Source organism: Hippichthys cyanospilos, chromosome 14, assembly GCF_059441005.1.
Source record: "Hippichthys cyanospilos isolate Australia breed blue-spotted pipefish chromosome 14, RoL_Hcya_1.0, whole genome shotgun sequence".
Classification (NCBI taxonomy): Eukaryota; Metazoa; Chordata; class Actinopteri; order Syngnathiformes; family Syngnathidae; genus Hippichthys; species Hippichthys cyanospilos.
The window spans coordinates 8,145,554-8,172,283 of NC_142382.1; the positions used below are offsets into that span (position 1 = coordinate 8,145,554).

Consider the following 26,730-nt stretch of genomic DNA (forward strand, 5'->3'; position numbering starts at 1 on the left):
CCGTGCTACATTCGAGAACGCCGGGCTGCACTGTGATGAATCCAACGTCCTCGCGTTACCTCAGATACAACACAATCATTTGCTGCGTTAACACTGCACAAGAATATGTTTTGCCTCTTGTTGCACACTCTACATGTTGTGCAAAGTTGATGAGGAGTAAAGTCTAAGTCTCCCAACGACCAGTATGAGTGGGCCTCCATGCTGAAATTATAATCCACAATGACTTCGTATGACATTAATCTCAATGTTTACTTTTAAATGTAAACTTTGGCAACCAAACAACTGCAGTTTTCTATCAGTCATTAGCTTATTTACTGGCAGGTAAACATTGCTGAATGCATCAAACCTCCTAAACTTGTTTTCTGAAATAGTTATCAAAGTAGTAGGCTACCCCTAATTGGTGTAAAACCTTTTTGATTGGGAAAAAAAAGCACCAACTTAAACCAAAGTGCAGTGCTATTCATGTCTAATTGAATAATCTTTGGTACTACACTTGTAGTGGTATCTGTAGGCATATTTTATTCGGCAATTCCATATTACTATATATCATGTAACATCATTTGTTATATTTCTGGCTTGTCCGCTGGAAAATTGTGTTAATACTGAGTAAGCGCATCCCTATTTAACAACATTCATAAGGGTATCCCAATCCGAGACTGATATTTGTATTTTTTTTACTGCAATATCAGCCACCACCCCAAAAAAAACTGTCTTATAATATATCTTGCTCCAAAATAGGCATGGGTCGAGAACCGTAATGGCAATTTACTGTGATTTTGAAGGTCATGTTTATTTAAACCTGTCCAAATCTGAAAAAACTGGTAAAAAAAATTTCTTCCTCCTGCGTCGTCTGCTTTAAACGACCAATTGCAGCCTGTAGTGTTCCTATCAAGACACCAAAAAACATTCAAATTTCGATTTTCAGATATGTACCCTTGAGGGTACTCATCTCAATTTCAGAACCGTTGTCTAATTAAGCAGTTTAACAGTATGCCAAATCCATTACCTACTTAACAGAAAGAGATATATTGTTCCAAGTAGGAATTCATATCTGTCGACTTTTGTCCAGATAGTGTACAGTACAGTAGGTCTTACTCTCGGCCTCATACTGTAGATGAAAGGAGGGCCAGGGGAAGCTCTGGCCGGCTACCAAAGGGTCATCATTCACCCCCTTTCTTGTCTCCTCCTTCTAAAGCTCAGCAGAGGACACACACACACACACACATGCATTTCCAGCGTGTGTGTGTCCTAGGCAACTGGGAGGAAGTGTTTCCCTGCGGCTCGTAAGCGTGATGGAGTGCGTCAGTCTCTCAGGTGCAGCATACATTGACGCAGACACTTTTAGTGCAAAAGTGCCAAATCAGCACAATCTTGCCATTAGGCTTATACATCTCCTTGGCTGCAGCTCCCGCTACGCGCATTTGTGCGTGAAGTATAATTGTGTTGCATGGGCCAACAGAATGACAAAGACAGGCTGCTTTTGTGAACAGTGCACTGATATTTACTGCCGCTTTGCGCCAATGCATATTCATACTCGTGTGTACACGACGAATCAACACATGCTAATCGCTAGCCCTGCGTCGAAAACAATACAAAAAACAGAAAGGCAGTACGGCAAGGCGGTTGCTAAGGTAACCGCGAAAGCCTCTCGAGCTTCAAGGGTGTGCGGCATCTGAAAATACGTGTCTACGCATCCATTTGGCGCCAACGGGCTTCTCAATGACTCTCCGGCAAATCGTCTGTTGTCTGCACACACTTTTTGAAATGGAATACGCAGAGAGTCACGATTGAGCCATATTTGAGCGTTTTCTCTCCCTTCAGATCACTCAGCAAAGACCTGATTGTCAAATTATTATTTAAAACTTGATTGTTTGTTTAAAACTTGATTCCTAGTTGACTGAAAGCCAGTTCAAAATACAAACTGGTTTTCAATGAGAAATTTTACTTATTTATTTATTCTTTTTTTTTTACTGTAAATGTTACACCTGTTACTGAAAAATGACATCACAGTACCAAAGGGCTCCACTTGTGAACATCACAATCCCAGAAAACGGGTGAGCCATGATTGGTTACTATCTGAGCGCAGTGCATGTGATGTCATTTATAGCTGAGTGCAAATTACAAAATGGCTAGACCTGAGATTAATAAAGTTTAGTTTTACAAATCCAATGTTAATTGGCATGTCTTGTTTAGACAAGTGCAGCCAGAAAATATTGTCAAGAATTTTATTCTTTTGACTTCCCCTTAAAGTGACAGTGTTTAGCCCGTTTTTCATTAAAAAGAATAAATTAAGTAATTATAAATTTCAAAAGCTTGCAAATAAATTTGTTCTTAACGCCCTAAAGTATGTTTTAATTATAATTGTATGTCTAGTCATCATTACATGATATTACATGGGGGATGGCACTCCTCCGGAGGTCGCCATTTCTGTTATAGCTACGGACAGCAGGAGGTGCTGCATTTACCGTAATGCCCCTAGAGCTCCCACAGATCCATACAAAAAAAATGACACAGTATCCCTTTAAGGACATTCGATGCATACCATGAACTCCACCTCTAGCTCTAGCCTGGCTTCATCCATAGGAAAAGTTGAATTATTCATTGGACCTTGGCAGAGGTTTTCACTCTGCTGTATTTATATTTGTTGTTTCTTTGATGCTTGTGGCCCACAACCATTCACAGTCTTTTTATTTTTTATTTGATTTTTTATTTTTTTTTGCATTGCCGTCCACATAGTTGTTTTCAGCAAACCAGACTGCATCCTCGTTCCGTCCGACTCGTCCCCTCTTACTTCCAGTTTCTTGGCCCCTTTTCTCTCGCGCCAGCTGACCATGTGTCAAACTTGAGATTTCGTCTCCCGCCGTTTGTTTGCGGGTCATTCGATGAGAGCGATCTGCTTTTCGCGTCCAGGACCTGACGTTGACCAAGTTTTAACGCCAAACAGGAGATTCACTTGACACCAGATGGAGCAACTGTGATGTGTATTTATAGAAGCTACATGTGGTTTGCGTTATCCCTGAATACAAATGTGTGCACCACATTCGTGATGGGACCAGGTGTTTCCTTTAGACTAATGAAAACAAATCAAATCAGTAATTACAATGCTTTAAAAATGTATTTGACGCAAATGCTGGAGTGTGGTGCAGATTGGCAAAAACTTTAAATTGTTTCTATGAGAAGACAAACAAAAGTCCATATTAAGGAGTCAAATTTGATAGCTACACTTGTATTTGACAAGAAATGTATCATATTCAAGGATTTAAAAAAAACAGCTATTACAGTAGCCGAAGTGAAATATGTTTTATTTCAGGATTTTATGAATTATGATTTTTACCCAAGTAAAATCACGTTGCACATGTCAGTTATTGGTCTCCTTCACTACTAATAATTGGTAATGATGTTAGGTCTGTAAACAAAACATATCAGGCTATACCTTCATTATTTTCCTATTTTTGTCACTTTGATGTGATACAAGAGTAAATACTGGATATGGTATTGAGGTTGGCCCTGTAAACAAAACCTCTCAGGTTATCTCAGAATTATTTTCCTTTTTTTTGTCATTTTGTTGCAATACACGAGTAAAAACTGGAAATGGGGCCATGCTGTTAAAAACCGTCTTCCTGTTGCTAGCAACATCTGACTTCCTTTCCTAGGCCTGTTCAACCGCTCCGACACTCAAACTGGCAGGAGTGAAGCAGGAAATATTTTTTTGTATGGATGATTAATGAAGGAAGGAGTGGCAAAGTTTTGAAATCTGCTCACATTTTTTTTTTTTGCTTTAACCGACCTGCACTCCTAACCTGTAATAGTTGTACCTTGGTGGCTTACCTCGGGGGAAAAGTTGCTGTGTGGCGTCTGTGACGATGACTCGTGTGGATGTAGAGCAGATGCTACGGCATGCTTTTGACCCCTCTTAACTTTCTGGCAGGCCTCTCATTTTGGGAGGTGGCGACCAGAGAGAGAAAGCAGGCTCGTGTATGAGCTGCAGATGTTGTTGTGTTTTCACTTTTCTCCCACTTGCGCAACAAGTGAGGCCATTGCATTTTGAGTCATTTCTGAATATTGAACCGCTCATTGATCATTTGTATTCACCATAACTTGAAGGCAAAAATATTAGAATATACTACATACGTATGAAGAAGAAATACAAAAGATTTGGACAAATATATTGGAAAATAGTGAAAAATATGAGACAAAAAAATTAGAGTAGTACAAACTATTTTGACATACACCCCAAAAAAAATAATTAAAAGGAACCCAACAGTAATAAAAGGAAGAAATAAAATACAAACCCATTTTAAAAATAAAACATATTTAAAAAAAAAATACAAGGTTATTAGACTATTGAAAAAATTAAACCAAAAAACGAAATAAAAGACAAAAAAAGAAGTTCTTGTGATTTTGAATCACACTCTCTTTCACATGTCCCTTCAAATTCAATTAATTGAAAGATCTCCATTTTGGCCCCAAACAGCCAAGAGTCTCAGGGCGTGTGCCCACCGCCATAAATCTTTTCCAGTCGCTTCTATCCTTGGAGATGAAACACCATATAATCTTTCCTCTGTTCCTTTTGACATCCATTCCGCTCCGCTTCCTTTCTATGGGCAGCAAACGCCAGTAAAAAATCCAAGCGGTCAAATAGCAAAACCTTTGCCAAAAATACAAAGTGACAAAATTGGTAGATAGGAGAAGACGAAGACCAATACTGATGTCAAAGATGGTCAATAAGACCCAGAATTAGAACAGTAAAGGCCAATACCGATTATCAGAACTTTCACCTCAGTTTATCTGTAAAACGTCTTATCCCCATTTGGGTGGCTTTTGTCCGGAGAAAGCACAGAGACGGTTTACACGGACTGGCCGGGCTTGGCTGGGCTTCTGCGGGTTCTCCACGGCATCTCTGTTGGAAACACGGAAGCCTGATGTTTGTTCTCGGGGTGTAATTAACCCCGAGGATCATAAAGAGGCTTTCATGCGGGCCTGTTTGCCGGGTCTGCCTGAACACTCGTGCCAACCCCAGCTGTTATCCCGTCTTTCAGATGTTTTCCTTTAGAGTGCCTGTTGATTTATAGGGCACGGTGGTATTGCAGGGCTAAACCAACAAAAAACACTTACGTGATTCCACTGGAACGCAACTTATCATGGTAAATACTGTTTCTAATTTGCCAACTGAGTAACCCTTACATGGCTTCCTTTTTCATGTCTTCCATAGACGTTCACAGCCTGGTGCAACTCTCACTTGAGAAAAGCTGGCACACAGATCGAGAACATCGAAGAGGACTTCCGGGACGGCCTGAAACTCATGCTCTTACTGGAGGTCATCTCAGGTAAGTGATTCTCTCCTGAGGCTGTAGCTCTGCATTTAGAACGGCCTAATGTGGCAGAAGTACCTGCGCTACTTCAGCAGAAGGCGGGCCGGAGTGCGACTCATTCTCGGCCCAGGACTTTCGGAGCTCAGACCGGCGTACACTAGTTTAGAAGATAGGCACTTTTACAGACATTAACGGACACCCTGCGCAAGACATGTAGGCAGTCGCTGCTGTATATTGCTGGCGACGAATCACCAAAATCATCACTTTTCGAGAAACGCCCAAAAGGCAAACTTGTTCAACTGTATCATTTTTAGCACTGCGTCGTGAAAGACAGCAATGATAATAGTGTCAGAGGATTAGGGTTGCTAAGCACCTGGCTAGGCAAGATAAATTAACCATTTTGTACATTTTGAAACAATATCATTCCCAAGCATATCACTTTTGGCTACTGGGTCGACGATCAGTTAGTTTGTGGGCTTCAATTTAGAGGTGCTTGAGCACCCTCCAAAATGGACCAGAAATGCACATGCAGGAAGCCGTTTTTAACACAGTGCATTGGCCTATAATATGGAAAAATAGCACAGGTAAAGATTTTGGAAAAAAATAACAAATACACCAAAATGTGGCTTCACTTTGTTTCTGAGAATGGCCTGCCGAATGTGTTGCTGCTACATTTGCACAAGATGATGGTAGAATATAAGTTTCATGAGCGTATTTGTTACCTCCAAACAGATCTGCAGGCTGGAGTACTGGACTCATAATAGTGTATATTGCAGCGGCCCAGATAAATCACTCTCAGCCTGATTGCTAACATACATATTAAAACAGAAATATTGCTTTAACCATTTGTTACTAGGCCGCACGCAGATATGTGTTTAAAAAAAAAAGTAAGAAAAAGAAATCCTGTTCATTACTTGATCACTTCTTCCCAGTGACGATGACGTGACATTCTCCCATCCAGGGGAACGTCTGGCCAAACCCGAGCGAGGCAAGATGAGAGTGCATAAGATCTCCAACGTGAACAAAGCACTGGACTTCATTGCCAGTAAAGGAGTCAAGCTGGTGTCCATTGGCGCCGAGGGTGAGTGGCGTCAAGCCTCAGAGACTTTTTAGAATCTATTGAAATTCGGCCTTCAGCCATCAATAACAGCGCTACGACCTAGCCTCGTTCCCATGGTTTCGGGCTCATGCGCCGTTCATCAGGAGGGCCTTGGGTTTTCTCGCTGCCCCACTAGAGCTCAATCAGTGACTTTTAAACCTTTTAAACCAAAGCACCATCTAATAAAATATTTAAAAGTGTCGCGGTCATGACAGACCTTAGAAAAAAAAAAAAAAACATCAGTCACTGAGTGTTTGCAGAGGACAAAAGCAACTAATAGCCCAAACCACTGTCAGTTTCCATTCAAGGTGATTTACATGACTGATTGATTATGCTTGAAAGATATTAGGTGCAACAATTTGATCAGATTTGTTACGGAGGCTCCGAGCCAGACCAACATTCCAGACGGATTATACGCCTGGAATCTCCCGTCCATACATCTCATCAGGGAGCTGGTTACGATTTTAGGGGGTGGGCTATTGCCCTTTCAAATGGCATTAAACGGGATTGATCAGTCGCTTTGTGTGTCGACTCCAATCGGCGACTGTTTTTAACCCTCGTCACGCCGAATCCAAGCGTCCATCTTGCAGTTTGTCCATCATGCTGGAAGTGGCTCCTGAGCCGCCTGATCCTGATTGGATTACAGCGATTTATTGAAGGCAGCCAACCTGTTGGAAAGGATTTTCATTACGGGTAACACCAACACAGAGAGGGGACCGGACAGGACCACTCCATTCATTCAGTATTTGTCATCATCAATGACTTGTGCGGCCTTTTTTTTTTGCAATTCTATTAGGGGAAAATACCTCTATGTAATATTGCCCTTTAAAAAGACAGTAATGACAATTAAAAGGAGTGTAAAAAAAATCAAACATTTTCAAGCTCACTTTTTGCTTCAGTGCACGAGTCATTGTCCTGCTCCTTTTGGTTTTCATTTCTTGACCACCTGAGGGCAGTATAATAGCGACAGTTATACATTATCTCATCATGTAGTAAGCTGTAATAATATTTGTCATTCTTCGCAGAGGATAAAGCATATTTGTATTTTATTACATGTCTACGTGTTGCAGACACAGAAACTTTTTCACTTCTGATATATGATTGTTGCCTATTGATCCAAGACAATATCAGCAAGAATGATACAAGCTTTTTTTTTTTTTTTTTTTTTTTTTTTTAAACTTTGAAATGTTAGAAAAGACTTGATCAAGTGACACTATTGAATGGATTAATGTATTTCAAATGTGTAAGGGAAAAAAAGAAAAAAGATGAGAATAATAAAGAATAAAAGGTATCACATAGCATAGCATATACAGATGTTCGGAAAAGGAGAAGTACAAACTTTTTAACTCCTATCTCTGTAACTAAACTGAAACAGTATAAAACTAAATATCAATGCAGTTTTAATATAGAATTAATCCATATTATGTTCATATAAATACAGTATATAGTACACATACATTATAATCTTATCCATAAAGCATAAAATTAACACAAAACACCTAAATATTCATGCAAATTCAAAATGCTCGTTAACACATTTACTTTTCTTTGTACTATAACAAATAAAGTGATACTATTAATAAAAAGAACAGTAGTCAGCAAAGGTGCTATGAGAAAATATGACCAATTACAATATTCCACATATTTGAGTTACATAAATTGAACTTCTTAATTGAAAATGTACGGCACTGGAACAAAATAAACAAAAAATACCCTGAAAAATTACCCTAATACAGTATAATCGAGATAATGGGATACTGTTTTTCTTGCTGGTATTGGACCAATATCAATATTGGATGGATTGGACCTGCACCTACTCAATACAGTATTTATATTAAAATAATTGTCAGACTTTTCATTTAATCACTTTTTAAACATACAGAAATCGTAGATGGCAATGCTAAGATGACACTGGGAATGATCTGGACCATCATCCTACGCTTTGCCATTCAAGACATTTCCGTTGAAGGTAATGACTGTGCCTGCTTCCGTATGTGTGAGTTCCAAATCACTTGACCGCTTCGATGTACCTGCAAGTGAAAGTATTATACCGTAGTTTTTAACGCAGTCATCCAGAGTGATCCCTCTGTCTTCCTCCCAACCACAGAGACATCCGCCAAGGAAGGCCTCCTGCTCTGGTGCCAGCGGAAGACGGCGCCCTACAAGAACGTCAACATTCAGAACTTTCACATCAGGTGAGAACCCAAACCTGAAAGCGATGCTACCTGTTGGAACCTTAAGGCTAAGGTCGCTAAGCTATGCAAACAAACTCAACTATCTGAAGTGCACACACACACACACACACACACACACACACACTAAAAGACATCTAAAAGGCAACATTTCATAACACTTTGACAGCACAAGTGACCTCATCGTCTAATTATCTCTCTCTTGACTGTGTGCTTCAAGTTTTTACAGAACACGCTTTTTGGCTTGATTTGATGAGAAGTTGAACTGTAAATAACCTGGGATGAGATGAATATAACGTGACTGCAAAGATTGCAATGTTGCTGTCAACATGGAAAGAGGCTGCAAAGTGGGGGGAAAATATGGAATATAATACTGTACTGCCAGTACGATACTCCATGTCTGTTTTGCCAGACTCTTGAATCATTGATACCTGTGGATGAAAGGCCAGAAAAAGAAAGGTGGGGGTAAAGTCATATCAGCATGAGGGCTTCGACATGGGGTGGACCCAGACTTTGATGTTGTCTATGTGACACCTGAGATGTGAGGCAGACGAGCAAACAATAGCTTCTTTTTTTCTTTCTTTTGATGTTTGAAGCACAACATTCATTGCTCGAACAAAGCAGGAAAAATGTTCAGGAAATATTTCATATACCGCATGTATAAAAGGGGTATTCAGTTAAGACACTGCATTCACTCAGATAAATGCAATCTCTGGATAAAACTAAGCGGTCATGTGCAAAGAAAAACTTGAAAAAAAAAATATTGTGGCTGTCTGAATAGTTATTCTTAACGCTCACAAATCAATCATAATCTAAGTTACCGTAACCCCGAGAAAGCTTTGTGGCTACCATGCATAGTCGCTTCAATCGGTCATAAATGATCCCCAAATGACACAAAGAAGCAATGTACTTAATTTGATTAATTATAATAAAACTTCATAGACTTTATGTAATGCCCTTGATTTGATTAATTATAATCAAACTTCACAGAATTTACGTAGACAATGGAAGCACATTTACAAAATGAGTTAAAAGTTAGTAGATGAAAGCAGACCAGCATTGAAGTTTCCATTCAGAGCACCAAAAAAAATCCTTGACTTGAGGCAATTTTTCTTTCTATGATCATAGTCCAGTGTCCTTCAGTGCATATTTTTTTATCAACTTTTTAGATCTGATGGCATTTCTACATCTTCAAAGACACAAGTTGTTTGTAGTCGTTTGGTTTATTAAGCCTCAAAGCTAGTGCATTTTTTTCTAGCTTTTTTTTTTCTTTCTTAATTGAGTTTACAGTCAAGAATTTCCCTTGGTCTTGTCTCAAGGAGATTTCTGTACACATGGATTTTGAGTGAATGAATTCCTAAAATTGCAAATCGCCATATGTATTCATGACCACTGAGAGATTTTGCATATTTAACCAACATCAGTAAAAAAAGCCGTGATTATTGGAGCCATTGTTGTTGTTGTTTTTTTTTTTTTTTTTTGAGCTGAGTAAAATATTGATAACCAGTTAATCAGATGATTAATCAGAAAAATATATGAAGAAATAGATTTTTTTGGAGGGATGTCATTCTTTCGTTGACTCTGTTTTGTGTTGTCAATGTTTTATAAAAATAGTAAACATCTGCCAAAATATGTGCAGATTTTTGTTTAAGAACTCATATCCACTTAAATCAGATTCTTGATTAACTGATAAGGCCCTGATAACATTGTCTTCTTTAAACTGGAGGAGCATTTGGATTCGAAACATGAATTTTCCTTTTCTCCTGCTGGTCTTCAGCTGGAAAGACGGTTTGGGCTTCTGTGCTCTCATTCATCGGCACCGTCCGGAGCTCATCGACTATGGCAAGCTTCGTAAGGTGAGAGAACTCATGACACAACTTGAATGTCACCTTGTGGCGCGCAGAGCTCTGCCAAGGCCACACAGTTATTTTCTGTAGATGCCTTCCCGGTTCAAGCAGGACGACAAAACTTGATGCTTCCAAATATATGGTTTTCTGTCGTCAGGATGATCCCATGACCAACCTGAACACAGCGTTCGACGTGGCCGAGAAGTACCTGGATATTCCCAAGATGTTAGACGCAGAAGGTAAAAAAAAAAAAAAAAAATTCTTCGATCATCCATTTTCACAAAATGAAATTGGAGCATTACATGTCGGTTCAAACTGTCGTCCTCATTGCTCGTCGTGTAAATCTGCTAATTGTGCTAGTGCTAGATTGCAGTCACACTAATTTACATAATCCCACCCCCATAGCAATTTTTCCTTCCCATTGATTTGTCAGCTAGGCTAGGTTAAGGGCCGGCCTTTTCAAGCAGACGACATGGAAAGGCTATAACGTCCAAGCCGAAAGCTACGCGGAGCTGCAGTATGCACAAATTAGCTTCTGATAAGCGCCAAATGTTGAGCCAAGTTGCCAAAGTGCTCCACTTACTTTGATTAACCTATAAAAAGTAGTGTACATCTACAAGGAAATTATCATGAATGTATAATTTATTTTAAAATTTCTAAGTCTAATTATGCATTCTGTGTCGGTCTTGATTGTGTCATGAATATATTAACTTATTTATACATTATTTACTATGCATTTTAATTGTTTTGAAATTTAATTTAAGATCAAGATCATGCATATATTTTTGTTTTTGAAACTATTGTTAACATGTTTGCTTTCAGTCAGTTTTCTTCTGATTGCATTAGATTAATTCTGTGTACATATTTGAGATTGAGACAGGAAAGCCCCCCCCCCCCCCCCCCCCCCCCCCCAAAGCCAGCAAATTTCAGTGAAATGTATTTTGATGATCTAGACATGTCAGCTGTTTTAAAGGGTAAAGTGTTCATGTATTGCACAATATGTGAGCATGCTTTGTGATTCTTTGACCTTTTAATGAGTCAAATCCTCCCTTCCAAGCACATCTGGACTTGATGTGTGGCCATGATGCCGAACTCAACTTCTAGAATGACGAGTCCCCCTCTTCCTCCACCACACCTTCTCTCTATTCCCCCTTCTTCTTCCCCCTTCCTCCTCCCCGCAGACATTGTGGGCACTGCCCGTCCGGACGAGAAGGCCATCATGACCTACGTGTCTAGCTTCTACCACGCCTTCTCGGGCGCCCAGAAGGTACCCGTGGATGCAGCGTCTTCCTCCTCCTCCTCCTCCTTCTCCTCCACACCTTTCATGCTCACCTTGTCTTTTTACCCCTCAGGTGTTATTGTCCTAACACTTTCTCGCTGCAGTGCACAAGCTTTCCTGCAGGTGTCAGACTCACTGCATGTTTTCAAAACGCATGACAGGATCATGGGATTTTTCTCTGCAGTTTTGGTCTGCCTTGCTGTCACTAGCAACGTGACGGGATTTTCCCCTAAAATGCAAACATGTCAAAATTCGAAAGTGGTTGGAAAGCCTACTGCAGATTGAGTACAATTCAGCAAGATTTCTGAAAATGAGAACAAGTGTCATGGAAAATGTATCCAGGACATTTAGGGCTTTGAAGGTGATCAGTAGAATTTTGAAGTTTATTCCACTGGAGTGATGTGTGAAAGTCTCTTCAAATTAAATCAACACTTTATATGGCGTCATTTCCCAAAATATTGCGACTGAACTTCACAAATTAATGTATGCAACTATTCTGAAGTAAATTGTCAACTTATTTACTATGACAATCCTCATTTAAACATTAATTAGGAAAAGCTGACAAAAAATGACATTTCTTTAAACATTTGGGGTTCTTGGTCAATACAGTGAAAAATTGTTTGTTTGCATCTGGCCTAAGTGAACAGTCAGTATTGATCGATTGAATATTGAATAGTATCGATTGAAAATTCACTACTGATTCCCACGCACCTTAACAAGCTAGCCCTGTCGTCAATGTATTATTGATTTAAATTTCCAATTTAACTGTGCTTTTGAAATAATCTTGTGTAACAAATATGACTAAGAAATTGAAGACAGCAAGGTGTTTTATTTTCCCCATTACTGTATAGATTGCAAAATGAAAAACCCAAGCAGTTTAAAAAAAAAATCTAAACCGTGTTCTCGGTTTAGATCAGTTTTACTGCACTTTCCATAAAGACAAAACAGCGGGCAAACTGAAGACTTTTGAGATTACGCCCCCTGCTGACCCTTTTTGTCTCTGCACACTTTTACTCTTTCTCTCCTCTGCTGTCTGTGCTTTCTCCCGCTGCTCCTCTGTTCCTGCGGCCTCCTCCTCCTCCTGTTCCTGAGGCAGATATCATTAGCACCTTGAGGCCAGATGAGAAGGCCGTCATGACTTACGTGTCGTGTTACTACCACGCCTTCTCGGGCAAGCAGAAGGTGAGCAGCTGAAACACTCCAAAATCACCAAGGATGAAGCTAAGCATTCTTTTCAAACACAGAAATTTTAAAAGTAAACCCAGAATTTTAGGTAGTTACGGCAGTAAAAATCCCCCGAAATATCCCTATACAGTGGTGATAGACAAATATACTGTTCATTAAGCTAACTCAACTCATCGGTATGGCACTAATATTAGTTGTTTTTCACAGAAGATAAAGAATATATGACTGTTAGTCCTTCTACAATGTTGGTGTACATTGCAGTCGATCTGTTGCTCAAAAAGATTAAACCGCCACAACATAGATGCTATTGAGCTTCAGCATTAAGTTACTGACTAAAAAATGCTGTTATGTTGTTACGTCTTTGTTTTATTTTTTGGTTTGACACCGACCACTATTTAATAAAAAAAAAAAAATCCTATGTACTAGGAATAGACAGTTCAGTCGACAACTGCATGTTGTTCACAAAATAGTGATGCCTGCCAGACATTAGCGGCTGTAATCGTAGCATACATCAGTGCTTGTCAGTGTATCTTCTAAACAAGGATGCTTTTCCTTCTAAGGAGTCATGGCGCCTGTCTAAATGAGACTTGCATGTAAATATTGATAAATACAGAAGAGCACATTCTACTGCATGTCTCATTGATTTGAGATGCTGGAGCATCTTTGTATTTTCAGTTTCCTCCGTGATGCCCTGTCGTCATGGTGATTGCTCCACTCTCGCAATAATGCAGAGGATAGGTTCAAGGTGGCAGATAAGCTTTGAGGCATTGTAGACATCCGTCATTTGTACCGTGTGCACAAGAGGAGAATTAACGTACGGTATTTATATTTATGTGTGTATATACTATGTTGTATCAAGTATGTCAAATAGAGAGTGTCATGCGTTTTCATGCAGCTCTTGCATTGCCTCTCATTGGCTTGGCTTCTACTTTTGCTGCACTGTTTGGCACCTCTGGGATTTTCAAGGATGGAACCTTTTTCTTGGCATTATAAATTGAAAAAAAAACAAAACGATGATAACCTTGACGATGATGGTGGCGTCTGGTGTCATAGGCGGAGACGGCGGCCAACAGGATCTGCAAGGTGCTGGCCGTCAATCAAGAGAATGAGAAGCTGATGACAGACTATGAGAAGCTGGCCAGTGATGTGAGCACCCCCCACCCCCCTTCCCATACACACACACACACACACACACACACACTCCATTTATTTAGACCCTTTTACCAACCCCTCCACTCTTTACCTCCTAACTCACCCTTTAACTCGCCCTGGGGTGTTTGTGCTCTTATAAACAGGAATGTTTTACATGGTTGTATTTTATAGGACCATGTAAGCCTAGCTACTGAAAGATGAGTTACCATCTTTACCCGTAAACCATCTATGGCTTACCATAGCATCAACAAAGGCTACACATCCCCTCGTTTATTTTGGCAACAATTGCTACCATTTGTTTACAAGATGTTTTGATTGTATTGAAGCCGTACTGAAAACCGACTTTTCAGTGTAGATAGAATAGGGTTAATGAGGGTGATTAAAAAAAATCAGCATTTGTTATCAGGGAGTAACTCTTCTTTTTTTTCCTTTTACACACACATCACATTCACTTGTTCCATCTCCTCACTTTCCTCCACCTGCCTTCATTTTACTTGCATGCCTCTCAACCTTTGTCTGTACACATGCACGCATGGACACTCATTTATTTCAGCTGCTGGAGTGGATCCGCCGCACCATCCCATGGCTGGAGAACCGCGTGCCCGAGAACACCATGCAGGCCATGCAGCAGAAGCTGGAGGACTTTCGCGACTACCGCCGGCTGCACAAGCCACCAAAAGTGCAAGAAAAGTGCCAGCTGGAGATCAACTTCAACACGCTGCAGACCAAGCTGAGGCTCAGCAACCGGCCCGCCTTCATGCCCTCCGAAGGCCAAATGGTGTCGGTGAGTTTTGCTTGTTTCCATCTTTTTTTCAATTCCACAGAAAAATAAAAAAGTGGGTTTAAAAACATTTTACACAAAAGAACCACCAAAGAAAATTTCTTACCTCTTTAAGTAGCACCGTAATTACGAACATTAAACGAATGTACAGGTTACAGTCACACTTGGACATCAAAAATGAGACATAGATTTTCCCGTAAAGTTTATACAGAAAACATGTCATTGATAAATTTATAATGTGTTGTTTATGCTGTAAAGGTAAACAAAAGTAAATATGTAAGTAAATATTTGCAAAACAAAAGCTACAATTACATAGAGAGCTATTAAACGTAATAGTATAATGCACTGAATTGCATTTATTGTATAGTACATGAAAATCAACATGTTTACTGGATAAAAAACAAACAAACTATGCACAATATGAACATTAACAATAGGCTTAGCTATAGGAAATTACTTATTGGTTCAATAAAAAAATATTGCAAATGAAAGTCAAATACAAGTTGTTGACATAATAAAGCTTATAACAAACGGTTCTTAACTTATAAATGCAAATGTAAAAGCCTTAACCTAATTTGTACTGCCAGCTAGTCCTACATATTCCAATATGTGTATTTGTATATCTTGTTTTAAATGTTACCTTTTTTAAATTTAATTAATTTTCCTAAAAGTTTGGAAATTCACGTACCACTAGAGGGAGCCAACACACCAATACAACACTAAGGAATCACTGAGCTTCAAGATTCAAACGGTCTTCCCGGCAGGACATCAACAACGCGTGGGGCAACTTGGAGGGTGCAGAAAAAGGCTATGAGGAGTGGCTCCTCAACGAGATTCGCCGCCTGGAGAGACTGGACCACTTGGCCGAGAAGTTCCGCCAGAAAGCGTCCATCCACGAAGGCTGGACAGAAGGTAAAAAAAATAGGGGAATCAACCAAGGGAAGGATTTTTTAGGGGAACGCCAACACTTGGTTTGAATGCCTTTAAGCATGTTTTCAAACAACTCTTCAGATTTGAATTGTGCCATAGTCCTTTTTTTTTTTTTTAATCTTAGAAGTTTTTGTTTTAAAATTCCAACAAAGAACACAGGGAGCTCCCAAGCTCTGCGGCATGTCCGCAAAAATTCTGAGAAAATACAAACAGATTAATGGCTCCCTAAAGTTTTGTATGGTAAACAAAGTGGTTAAAAAATTCATTCAGTATGACTGAAGTGTTAATATTTCACTTAGTTTTGTCTGATGGTCAAATAAAAACTAATAGTGCATGGACTTCCCAGGCTCAGTAGCGTCTCTTACAAGGTTAACAGAAAATTTAAATAATCACATAATTCCCAGAGGTTTGCCGAGTTTGAAGATGACCACTGATCAGCTGTATTCTAAAGACAAATTCTCATAAAACAGACATGACCTCTGCCTATCACAAAGCTCCTCCACTGAAGTTGATTGATTCTGTTTATTGGGTTAATGGGCTACTCATAAAATCATAACTAAATAGCACAGCATCTCCTTCAAAAAATGCCAGCCCACTGGGTATATGCTCTGTAAGGCAGATGGCAAGTCCATCCCTGCTATCTGTCCATATATTTTCTATATTGCTTATGTTTGATAAAATTCTATTATTGTGTTTATTGCATTGTTCGTGAGAGTGGAACATTGCCGCTTAATTAGTTGTGTTGTTGCCAAAGTAGTAATTTATGAAGAAAACCGTTAATGTTGCTGGACAGAATTTGCGATGACACAATTTTAGAGATTTGCTGTCTCACACAGCAGAGCAAGGACTGGGAGGTGCCATTCAAAATCAAACTCAGTCTAGTCTAAACACGTTATCGCCAGCATAAGTTTTTTTTTTCACTACACTGCCCTCTGCTGGTTCACCGGCGGGTCTTCTATGTTCATGTTCATGTCTGTCTACCTTGATCAGGCAAGGAGGAGATGCTGCAGCGGAAAGACTATGAGACTGCGTCACTGTCGGATATCAAGGCGCTGCTGAAGAAGCACGAGGCCTTCGAAAGCGACCTGGCTGCCCATCAGGACCGCGTGGAGCAGATTGCTGCCATTGCGCAGGAGTTGAAGTAAGACAAAAATGTCCACTGATGTTCACACTGAAAAAGCCTATTATCATCTTGTAGAACGTTTTTGAAACAATTGCAAACTATTAGCAGTTGACTACTACTGGTGATCACTTGAATTGTGTTGGGTCTTCTGCCACCAGATAATTTTCCAAAGGCTTTTTTTTTTCATTTTTCAAAAACAAAAGGCTATCAATAGGTTTATCTATCCTTAACAAGATATGTTTGTTGTCATGGTAACAAGACCTTTACCAAAAGATATACCCTAATTTTGTTGTTGCGTTCCAGTGAGCTGGATTACTACGACTCACCAAGTGTAAACAATCGCTGCCAGAGAATTTGTGATCAGTGGGACGCCCTTGGGGCTATGACCAAGCAGCGCAGTGAAGCATTACAGGTGAGTTCATGATATGCTATTATATTTAAGACTCAAACTGGCAGTGTACCGCTCTCTTGAAATTTCATGTGTTTGTTTGTTTCAGTTAGTACGATGAAATTTGACAGGCTTGTCTATCATCACAAGACCCATTAAAAGAAAAAAAAAAACATTGAACCCACAAGCCTAACATTTTGATTTAAGTCAACAGTTTGGCTTATTTGTTAGTGTATATAAATTCACCCCCAAATCCACTTTCACCGAACAACATTAAGTCAGACTTGTTTATCATTAGTATGCTCACAAATAAAAACATTTCAAGAAGCCATGCCAGGAAACTCGACTTTATATTTGGAGGTTTTTTGGTGATCATTACAATCGCTGATCATAAAGTTAAAAAAGGAAGAAAAAAAAAAGACCAATCTGATCACAAGGCGGGGCCTCATGTCTGTTTAATAGGTTGTTTATTCGCTGCTTAGAAACTGGTATTCTATTTATCGAGGATCATCCAAAATATTTACATAAAATTCAGAAAATAAATTGTTTTGCTATGGTTTATAAATATTTGCCATGCCCAAAACTGATGGAGATGCACGGATAAAAGTATCAAACATTTCATGAAGGCATAAAATAAATGTTCACGTAGGTAAAACAAAAAACAACTTGGGACAGAAATAATAGATGCAACAATTTACCGGTACTTAAACTAAATTTCTATTTTTGAAATTATAATTCTTTACCGTGCCAAATAAATAGTGCATATAAGGAAGGAACTGTCAATAAAATGACATGTCACAATAGTACAAACAACAGGTCTAATGTTGCAATGCAAAACATTGATGCAACTTAAAATTTTGCCATCGGCATCCTTCTTTATGACATCTGTGTTCCGTCAATCACAGATTTTGCAAATAATGGTAGATATCACCCGATCAGATCGGCGTAAAGTCTTCTTGAAACACATAGGGAGTCTGCCATTTTGATTTGAAGGGCCATCTTAGCTTTTTCCGATTTTTTTTTTTTTTTCTCCCTCATTGGTTGTACCTAGACTTTTAAGTTTGATGATGGCCCAACGCAATAAATATCAAATAGACATGGCCTAAATACACCAAAAATATTACAACACAGATTCCTTTCAGCTCTAAGGTGAAGTTATTTCATTGGATCTAAATAAATAAATTGAAAAAATACTTACCTTCAACAGAGAACAGAGAAACTTCTGGAAACCATCGATCAGTTGTATCTGGAATTTGCAAAGAGAGCAGCTCCATTCAACAACTGGATGGAGGGTGCCATGGAGGACCTGCAGGACTCCTTCATAGTCCACACCATTGAAGAAATCCAAGTGAGACTGCGACAAGTCATCACTGAGGAGTTGTTGCTGCGTCATGTCACATTACAGTATATGTATGCCACAGGGACTCAGCACGGCCCACGACCAGTTCAAGGCCACACTGCCCGACGCGGACAAAGAGCGCCAGGCCATCTTGGGCATCCACAACGAGATCGCCAAGATCATGCAGACATACCACGTCAATATGTCGGGTATCAACCCCTACACCACCATCAACCCTCAGGAGATTAACGCCAAGTGGGAAAAGGTGACCGGAAGCTGTCCTCTGAGTGCCTCAGAAATACTTTGCCTCACGGCTGACGTTAGCCGTGACATTCAGAGATTTTCTCTCACTGCAAGCGGCTTGCTTCTCAAGTTGTTGCGTACATTGGCAGTGAGAATGAAATACTTCTCACACATTACAAGAAGGACAGCACAATAATCCAATTTTAATCGTGATCATGATATTGGCTGCCACGATTAATTAAGCTGATCCTCAGCAATATTAACATTCAAAAAACAGGGTAATACACGTCAAATCAAGCACTTTGTCATCCTACCACCAGGGGGCAATGTTTCCCACATGTTTGCATGACAAAAGCCTCTGCTTTTCTCACCCTAGTATATTATTTACCAATATGAAATGGCGTTGTTTCTCACCCGATTCCTGATCTATACCGCTAGCTGTCAATTGAGACCCATTTTGAAAATCTGAGTTTTTTTTCCATTATTATTAACTCTATCTATGTAGTTAGTTTATTATTATTATTTGTAATTATCAAGCCTTGAAGCCTTGTTCATATTCTGCCTTTTTGAAAAAAGGGCAATAAATAGACATGTCTAATCAAACATGATGAATGAATGATCGTGATTTCAATATTGACCAAAATAATCATGATTATTATTTTGGACATAATCGTGGAGCCCTACTTCCAAGTGTCCCGTCACGTTAGCCACACAATTTCTAACAATCGCTACCAGCTTCATATTAGCTGTGATACCATATTAGCTGTGATACAGAAATTCATTGTTACAGTTTGCAAACTTGCGAGCGTCTAACAACCAATGATTCGCTAGCCAGTCATCTTGTGACAAAGAGCGAGGAACACATTCATGATTAACTAGTCAGCTAGCAAGTATCATTAAAATTGATGCTGAAATATTCATCATGTTAGAGACTTGGCTGCCAGCTAGCACATAAAATTAGCGTTGATACTACACGACATGCTAACCACCCAGTGACTAGCACTAGTAGTTATATTGAAGTGCTTAGTAGCCAGAATTTTTTTTTAATTCTATGCCACTTAGTGAATAATCTCCAGCACAGCATAATGACATGTTAATGACATGTCCTCGCAGGTACGACAGCTGGTTCCTCAGCGTGACCAGGCCCTGATCGAGGAACACGCCCGGCAGCAGAACAACGAGCGCCTGCGTCGACAGTTCGCCAGCCAGGCTAACGTCATCGGGCCTTGGATCCAGACCAAGATGGAGGTCGGTCTGAAGGCCGGCCTGCTACAAAATAACCTCATCTTCCTCTTTTAATATTTTTACTCCTGTGTATGTGGAGCGCAGGAAATCGGCTACATCTCAATGGAGCTGCACGGTACACTGGAGGACCAGTTGGCACACTTGCGGCAGTATGAGAAGAGTATCGTCAACTACATGCCCAAGATTGAGCAGTTGGAAGGGGACCACCAGCTCATCCAGGCTGCGCTCATCTTTGACAACAAGCATACCAACTATACTATGGAGGTAGCCACTAAGCGGCTAACGCTAGCGTTGATACTGAACGAAATTAGGGGTGGGATCAGTGGAAACGACACATTAGGAGCGAGATCATAAGAGTGGAGACATTAGGAAAGCAAAACCCAAGCGACAATCTGAGGTAACGTGTGTTTCTATCTATATAATGTGTTCAGCACATTCGCGTAGGTTGGGAGCAACTTCTGACCACCATAGCCCGCACCATCAACGAGATCGAGAACCAGATCCTGACGCGGGACGCCAAAGGAATCAGCCAGGAGCAGCTCAATGAGTTCAGGGCCTCCTTCAACCACTTTGACAGGGTCAGTGGCAATTCTAGTGTGTTCTTAGCAAGTGCGAGCAGCCGAACCAAAATATTTTGTGTCACGGCTAACCACGTGCTAGCCAGTCAACCTCTGACTATTGTTAGTTGATTTATATGTGTTAATGGATCACCACATGGTCTCAGAGCTTGCCTTACACACTGCACCTTAATGCCTGAGAATGCCCCGGCCAAGAAAAATCTGTGTTTTTACATTTAAATACTTGTATGTGCGCGTGTGTTTGCATTTCTGCATGTACAGTATGCGTGCAAATGCGTGTTGACCCTGTAGATGCTAACCAACATGCAATATGTCTTCTCTGTTCTCTGTGTCTTTTGCATGCCTTCCTGCCATCACCCCACTCCCACGCAAACACATGCCTCCACTCCCTTACCCACAATGCATGCACGTATCACCTGCACCTCACCTTCAATCACCTTCCGCGCCGTTGTTCGAATGCCATCACCCCCGTCCCGTCATGTGGCTGTTATGTGTCGCTGCATGGCACCGATGCCCGTCACTCCCCTCACTATCACCACACACGTCAGGACCACTCTGGCAAACTGGGGCCTGAGGAGTTCAAGGCCTGCCTGATCAGCCTGGGCTTCGATATCGCCAATGATGCACAGGTACTCCTTTAACTTATCTCACCTTTTTTTCCCCCTTTCCTCCCTGCTTTTCCTCCCTTCGTCCTTCTCTTCCGATGGTTTCCCTTTGTTTCCCTCTTCTTCTCTCTTTTTTTTCCTTCCCGTCCGTCGCTCCACCCTTTTATAGAAGAGAACGGGAGTGATGGATGTCGATGACTTCAAATCCTGCCTTATCTCCGTCGGTTACAACCTGGTAACGTTTTTTTTATTTGTATTTTTTTGCTTGGTATGAGAAACCGCGTAAGCAGGTAACACGTATGTTATGGGTTGGCAACTAAATAACTCAACAAAGGTTACACGCGCAAACTAGAAAACTAAACAATTACCACCACAGAGCTACCTAGATAACTAGCTAACTGTGTAACCAGCTAAAGGGGTGTCCGTTGTGTCGATCGGGGTCGACTGGTTGGGCTCCAAGCTACTGTTAGTCGCCTGCCTGACATCGCACAACATGAAGAAAAAAAAATCGTAAATCAAAAATAGATAGATCGATCGATCGATCGATAGATAGAAAGAAAACATGCTTAATCAAAGATGCAGCTTCTTATCACACCGATAAGATTTCTAATTAACTTGTGAATTAACTTGATAATTTTTTAAGTAGCTAGCTAGGTAATAATCTCATAGCCTGAATGTTTTTTAATTGAATAATTACGTAACTAGATACTTAAAAAATGTGCTAATTAGGTGGAATAACAAGCTATCAGAGAAGCTAACTAGCGAGCTACCCAGCAAGTTAGCTATTTAGCAGTCTATATAGTGAAAAAAAGTACCTAAAATAGGTAATTATTTGATGAGCTAAATAACTGTAACTATATCTGCTGTACAGAACAAGCTAACATACTTTTTTCACGAGCTAACTAGCTAAATATTCAGGAGCTAAGATGATGATTCTGCAGCCATAACAATTGTATCTGTGTAATTATCTATGTGTTTGCGAATGTTTGCATGTGGATTTTAGGGCGAGAGTGAGTTTGCCCGCATCATGAGCATTGTGGACCCCAATCGCATGAGCGTGGTCACCTTCCAGGCCTTTATCGACTTCATGTCGCGGGAGACTGCCGACACTGACACGGCTGACCAGGTTATGGCCTCCTTCAAGGTCCTGGCAGGAGACAAGGTATGTCAGTTAACAATACCCATACAATTATTATTTATGCAATAAAATATAAATATAAAAGAGACAAAGATCACGTGTATTCTATACATTTCAGTCTTTTTCATGTTCCTTAAATTGTAATGCAAATGCAACTTGGTCATCAACAGAACTACATCTTGGCGGACGAGTTGCGAAGGGAGCTGCCTCCCGACCAGGCGGAGTACTGCATAGCCCGCATGGCTCCGTACACGGGCCCCGACGGCGTACCCGGGGCCCTCGACTACATGTCTTTCTCCACTGCCCTCTACGGCGAGAGCGACCTTTGAACTCTTTCTGCCTTCCCTGCCCTTTACCTGCCCGCTTATTTTGTACGTCTCTGGCCTTATCTTTTTTTTTTCTTCTCACAAGTTGCGTGTTCCTTTGCTCCCCGCCTCCATGCCAAGCAGTTTACACAGAGAAAAACATGTTATGTTTTTATTTTCTTGTTGTTGTCCTCATTGATAAAGGAATAAAGTTAACATATTTTATGATACTGAACAAAAAAAGGTATTTTTCTTCACCTGGTTGAGAGTGAGAAATGGAAATTGTAATAAAGAAAACTTGCTTTCATGGTCTGTTTATTCTGATTTTTTTTATGTTAACATCTTCATACATATGTATTCCTAGTCATTAAACACATTGTCTGTTTTAATGTTTACACAGTGAAAATAGCACAAGTCGCTATGATGAGTATGTACTTTGACCTTCAATTTTTCCAAGGCTTTAAAATGACTTGTTAATTATTGTATATATATCATACCAATGACACCACGATGTACTGTAGCGTAAATAATAACTTAATATTGAAAGGGATGCATATTGAGTTCACTACCACCAGAGTCAATACTTACTGTATAGTTTATAACAAATCATTTCCTCATTCAAAAGTATCACCAAATACCATCATTTAAAAGATGCAGTATGGCGGAAAGGTACTTTGCTACAATTGTTTTCTTCCGAGCTTTTTAACGGACCGGACCAAACCAGGAAAAGCTTCGATGTTGGATGACCCGGGTACATTAGACTTCACCCCCACTTACTTTTACTGTATTGGAGAAATATGAATACATAAAAGTTAACATCTATTTATTACTCTTTTTTATTTTTTATTTTTTTTAAGAAATAACGTCTGAACTGGTCACGTTGCATGTAGCTCTCCGGACGTTTTAGTAGATAGAACCAAAACCGGAAGTGCAGCACAGCTCTGTAGCCTGCTTGTTTGGGATTTACGAAAATGGAAGTATAATAGCGTAAGAAGTTAAAAAAAGAGCCATGTTTAACTTAAAAGTATTACAGAAAAACAAGACTGTCAGATACGGAGTGCCAATGCTCGTAAGTATGCACAGTTTGTTTATTTGCATCTTTTTGTGGTAAGAAGTAAGCAAGGTTGTGAAGTAATACGAGTGAAATATAGTTTCTTAAAACATTTAAATAACAACGTACTGTAACATTTTACACCAGAAATTAACTAACACATTAACATTAACGTCTAATACATCAGAACATCTATATATCAACTGGGGATGTTGAATCCAATTAATGTTAGTGCATGACAACTAAAATTAAAGACGACGATTTGTTGAGCACAAATCAGTATAATTGAAAGAATATTGAGAAGCTCATACGGTTTACAGTAAATCCCAACAAATCGGAGTTATATGGCTATGATAGATAGTGTGTGCAATTCTCCATTCACTTATTAGTTAATGTAGTAAATCATTCACCAGCATGATGTGGTTAAAAAAAGAAAAAACAAGTATAAGGTGATGTGAATGTGTGGTTTCAGCTGCTGATCGTCGGCGGTTCCTTTGGCCTGCGGGAGTTCACGCAGATCCGCTACGACGCCCAGAAAATCAGGCGGAAGGTGTGTCAATGTTTCCTCAACTACAGTGATGTGTTCATGCGTTCAAAAGATGATCTTTAAAAACAACACCGCGTCTTCCACGTATTTTTTAAGGCAGTGGTTCTCAAATGTTTTCTACTTTAACTATAAATAAATAAAAAAAATCCATTCAGGTGCCGCCATCATCACCAACATTAAAATACAACAGGTTAGCAGTCCTTAATGTTCAACAAAGTCAGGGGATTTTTTTCCCAAAGAGTCTATTGAAGTGTAAGCAGCCATCTCATCATTGTAAGCAACACGAATGTGACGTGTCCTTTAATATTTACTGTGATTTTATTGTGTGGTCTCAGTTGGATCCTTCACTCGAAGCCAAAGTGAACCTGGAAAGGCAGTCTGTCATTTTGGAGCAAGAGTATGAGGTGAGGGGATAAAACAAAGAAAAACATTATTATTTGGCTCCAAAAATTTTCTTCTGCTCATTACGGAGATATGGAAATATGGATTCAGTTTGTTTACATCTAGGGAAAAGGTTTAATAATTCATTCAAAATGTATTGAGCATGAATTTTAATATAATTCCGCAATTAAAAGTTTAAAAATCAACTGTTCTTCAACATGATCTCATTCAATGCCAATTATTTTCAGACACTTCTTTACACGAATCTTTAATGAAAAAATACCGTCAATAAGTAGCTGGTATTGAATGTCTGAACTCTTTAAAGCCATAATAATACGTCTTTGTGAGGTTCATTGCTAATACGTAGTTCTAAAAAGTTAAATATAAGTAAACCGTATCCAGGCAGTGATTCTTTTGCATGCCACCAGAGGGAGCACACACTACATTTTGGTAATTACTAATGTAATTACGCAAGAGTTCGGACGCTCTTAAACTATGGCATCCAAGCTGGCGTGGACTGAAACATTTGCTTCCCATCCTCCACCGCCGCCATTTTGTTTACTCGGAGCAGAAGATGAAGGATGCCAATTTGGACGAGTGGAGGAACATTCGTGGCCCCCGGCCCTGGGAGGACTCCCGTGAGTACCAGGAGCAACAGCGCATGAAGAGGACCCCTGAAAGCTAGGGAACAATCCTTATTTACACGGTGGAGCTTTCCGATATGAGTTTAATGGATGTAAGTAATAATAAATGATGTCCACTATAAAATATACAATAAATAGCTTAAAACCTCTTTTTATTTGAGGAAAGCAAAAACATGTGATGGCTCATTTGTCTAAAAAAAATAAATAAATGAACTCATGAAGCGAGTCACTCGTATCTCAACACACTAGTCGATGTAGTGGTACCCTGACTTAAAATTTTCGTTTGTGCAACTCAAATGACTTTTATATTGTATATCAAATAAAGTTTATTGAACAGAATTGTATTGCAACTAATGCGTTCCATCCCACTTTCTTCAATTTCACATTTTTAATTGGAAAAATACCTCCTTACTCGTTCTTCTATCAAAAAGCATTTGCAATTTTTTTAATACAATAGAATGAGTTTAATCCAATATACATTTTTTATATATATTTTCCGGATGACTTCCGTTATTGGAATTGAATTCTGCCTAATATCAAAATAAGCCTACAAAATTTCTTACCAGAAAAGCCCTACATATTTTTCACTTTTATGGAATATGAGCTTCATTTTTTTGTTTTTGTTTTGCTTGCTAATAGTTATTGCTAATAGTGATTTCATGCTTTCAAGTCATTGATCACCACTCGTTTTTGTTTTCTTTCTTGTTTGCTTGACGCTCAATTGGAAGTCAAATTTTTGCTGAGAACTCAATTTTGAATCAGGATAGTAACTAGAAGCACTGTTAAACCTTAAGTCAAGGTACTACTGAATATAATGTATATTAGAAACTCACTTATTAATTTATTTATCATATCTGCCTGTAGGTGGCAGGATTTTGCTCTCATGGTTTTTCTGTACCTTTCTCATGTCTACCAAAATAAAAGTTCTCTATATGCTCTTTGCTGTTCATTTATGTCTATCATATACACAAAAAAAATGTGCCGTAGTTCACAATTTAATGGAAAAATTGAAATATTGGGTGCAACAACAACATAGGCTGACAAATACAACATTTTCTGCTGAGATGTCTGACATATAAGCAATTGCTGCCTTGTACCTCAAATAAATCCTGCAATTGGCCCATACTGAGTTGGGATAGGCACCACATCAAATTTTAACTGTTTTACTTCTCAATAAAAGTTACATTCACTTACTTGCTTAATTTGCATAAAATATTATCTTTAACCTGGGACCTGACAATTTAACCCCAGGGTGCCGGTCCAGGGATTTTTCAGGAGCCTGACCTTATTATTACCCAACTTGGGCTGACTTTGTAAGGGTCATAATAATTGTTTTTTTTCCTTTTTTGGAGAAGGACACACACCT

At 39.5% G+C, this 26,730-nt stretch overlaps 2 protein-coding genes and 1 long non-coding RNA gene across 7 annotated transcripts in view; 2 read left to right on the plus strand and 1 right to left on the minus strand.

Moving 5' to 3' along the window:
• Positions 1-23,048, plus strand: part of actn1 (actinin, alpha 1) — a 35,247-nt gene extending 12,199 nt beyond the window's left edge. The window contains exons 2-22 of one of the 5 annotated variants that reach the window (XM_088432843.1): positions 5,213-5,327; positions 6,274-6,393; positions 8,294-8,380; positions 8,519-8,606; positions 10,381-10,459; positions 10,608-10,689; positions 11,632-11,717; positions 13,968-14,060; positions 14,620-14,850; positions 15,612-15,759; positions 16,768-16,918; positions 17,204-17,312; positions 18,496-18,636; positions 18,710-18,892; positions 19,984-20,118; positions 20,200-20,379; positions 20,547-20,693; positions 21,242-21,322; positions 21,468-21,533; positions 22,302-22,460; positions 22,607-23,048. In XM_088432843.1, coding sequence (XP_088288969.1) covers positions 5,213-5,327; positions 6,274-6,393; positions 8,294-8,380; positions 8,519-8,606; positions 10,381-10,459; positions 10,608-10,689; positions 11,632-11,717; positions 13,968-14,060; positions 14,620-14,850; positions 15,612-15,759; positions 16,768-16,918; positions 17,204-17,312; positions 18,496-18,636; positions 18,710-18,892; positions 19,984-20,118; positions 20,200-20,379; positions 20,547-20,693; positions 21,242-21,322; positions 21,468-21,533; positions 22,302-22,460; positions 22,607-22,765 — 2,640 coding nt within the window. In that variant the 3' untranslated portion in view covers positions 22,766-23,048. Of the gene's footprint in view, positions 1-5,212; positions 5,328-6,273; positions 6,394-8,293; positions 8,381-8,518; positions 8,607-10,380; positions 10,460-10,607; positions 10,690-11,631; positions 11,718-12,825; positions 12,912-13,967; positions 14,061-14,619; positions 14,851-15,611; positions 15,760-16,767; positions 16,919-17,203; positions 17,313-18,495; positions 18,637-18,709; positions 18,893-19,983; positions 20,119-20,199; positions 20,380-20,546; positions 20,694-21,241; positions 21,323-21,467; positions 21,534-22,301; positions 22,461-22,606 lie in introns of all 5 variants that reach the window. The other 4 variants (XM_088432844.1, XM_088432847.1, XM_088432845.1 and 1 more) reach the window with 4 other exon arrangements.
• LOC148412809 (uncharacterized) lies at positions 4,265-8,564 on the minus strand. Its single transcript, XR_015867755.1, has 5 exons — positions 8,463-8,564; positions 7,299-7,357; positions 5,185-7,079; positions 4,779-5,092; positions 4,265-4,598 (listed from the first exon to the last, which is right to left on the minus strand). It is a non-coding gene; the product is annotated as an uncharacterized LOC148412809 (long non-coding RNA).
• A 428-nt stretch (positions 23,049-23,476) lies between the features above and the next one.
• On the plus strand, positions 23,477-26,302 carry cox16 (cytochrome c oxidase assembly factor COX16). The gene is made up of 4 exons (XM_088433755.1): positions 23,477-23,810; positions 24,265-24,342; positions 24,675-24,743; positions 25,292-26,302. The coding sequence occupies exons 1-4, from the start codon at positions 23,751-23,753 to the stop codon at positions 25,403-25,405; spliced, it is 321 nt and encodes a 106-aa protein (XP_088289881.1). The 5' UTR covers positions 23,477-23,750; the 3' UTR covers positions 25,406-26,302.
• The last annotated feature ends 428 nt before the right edge of the window (positions 26,303-26,730 follow it).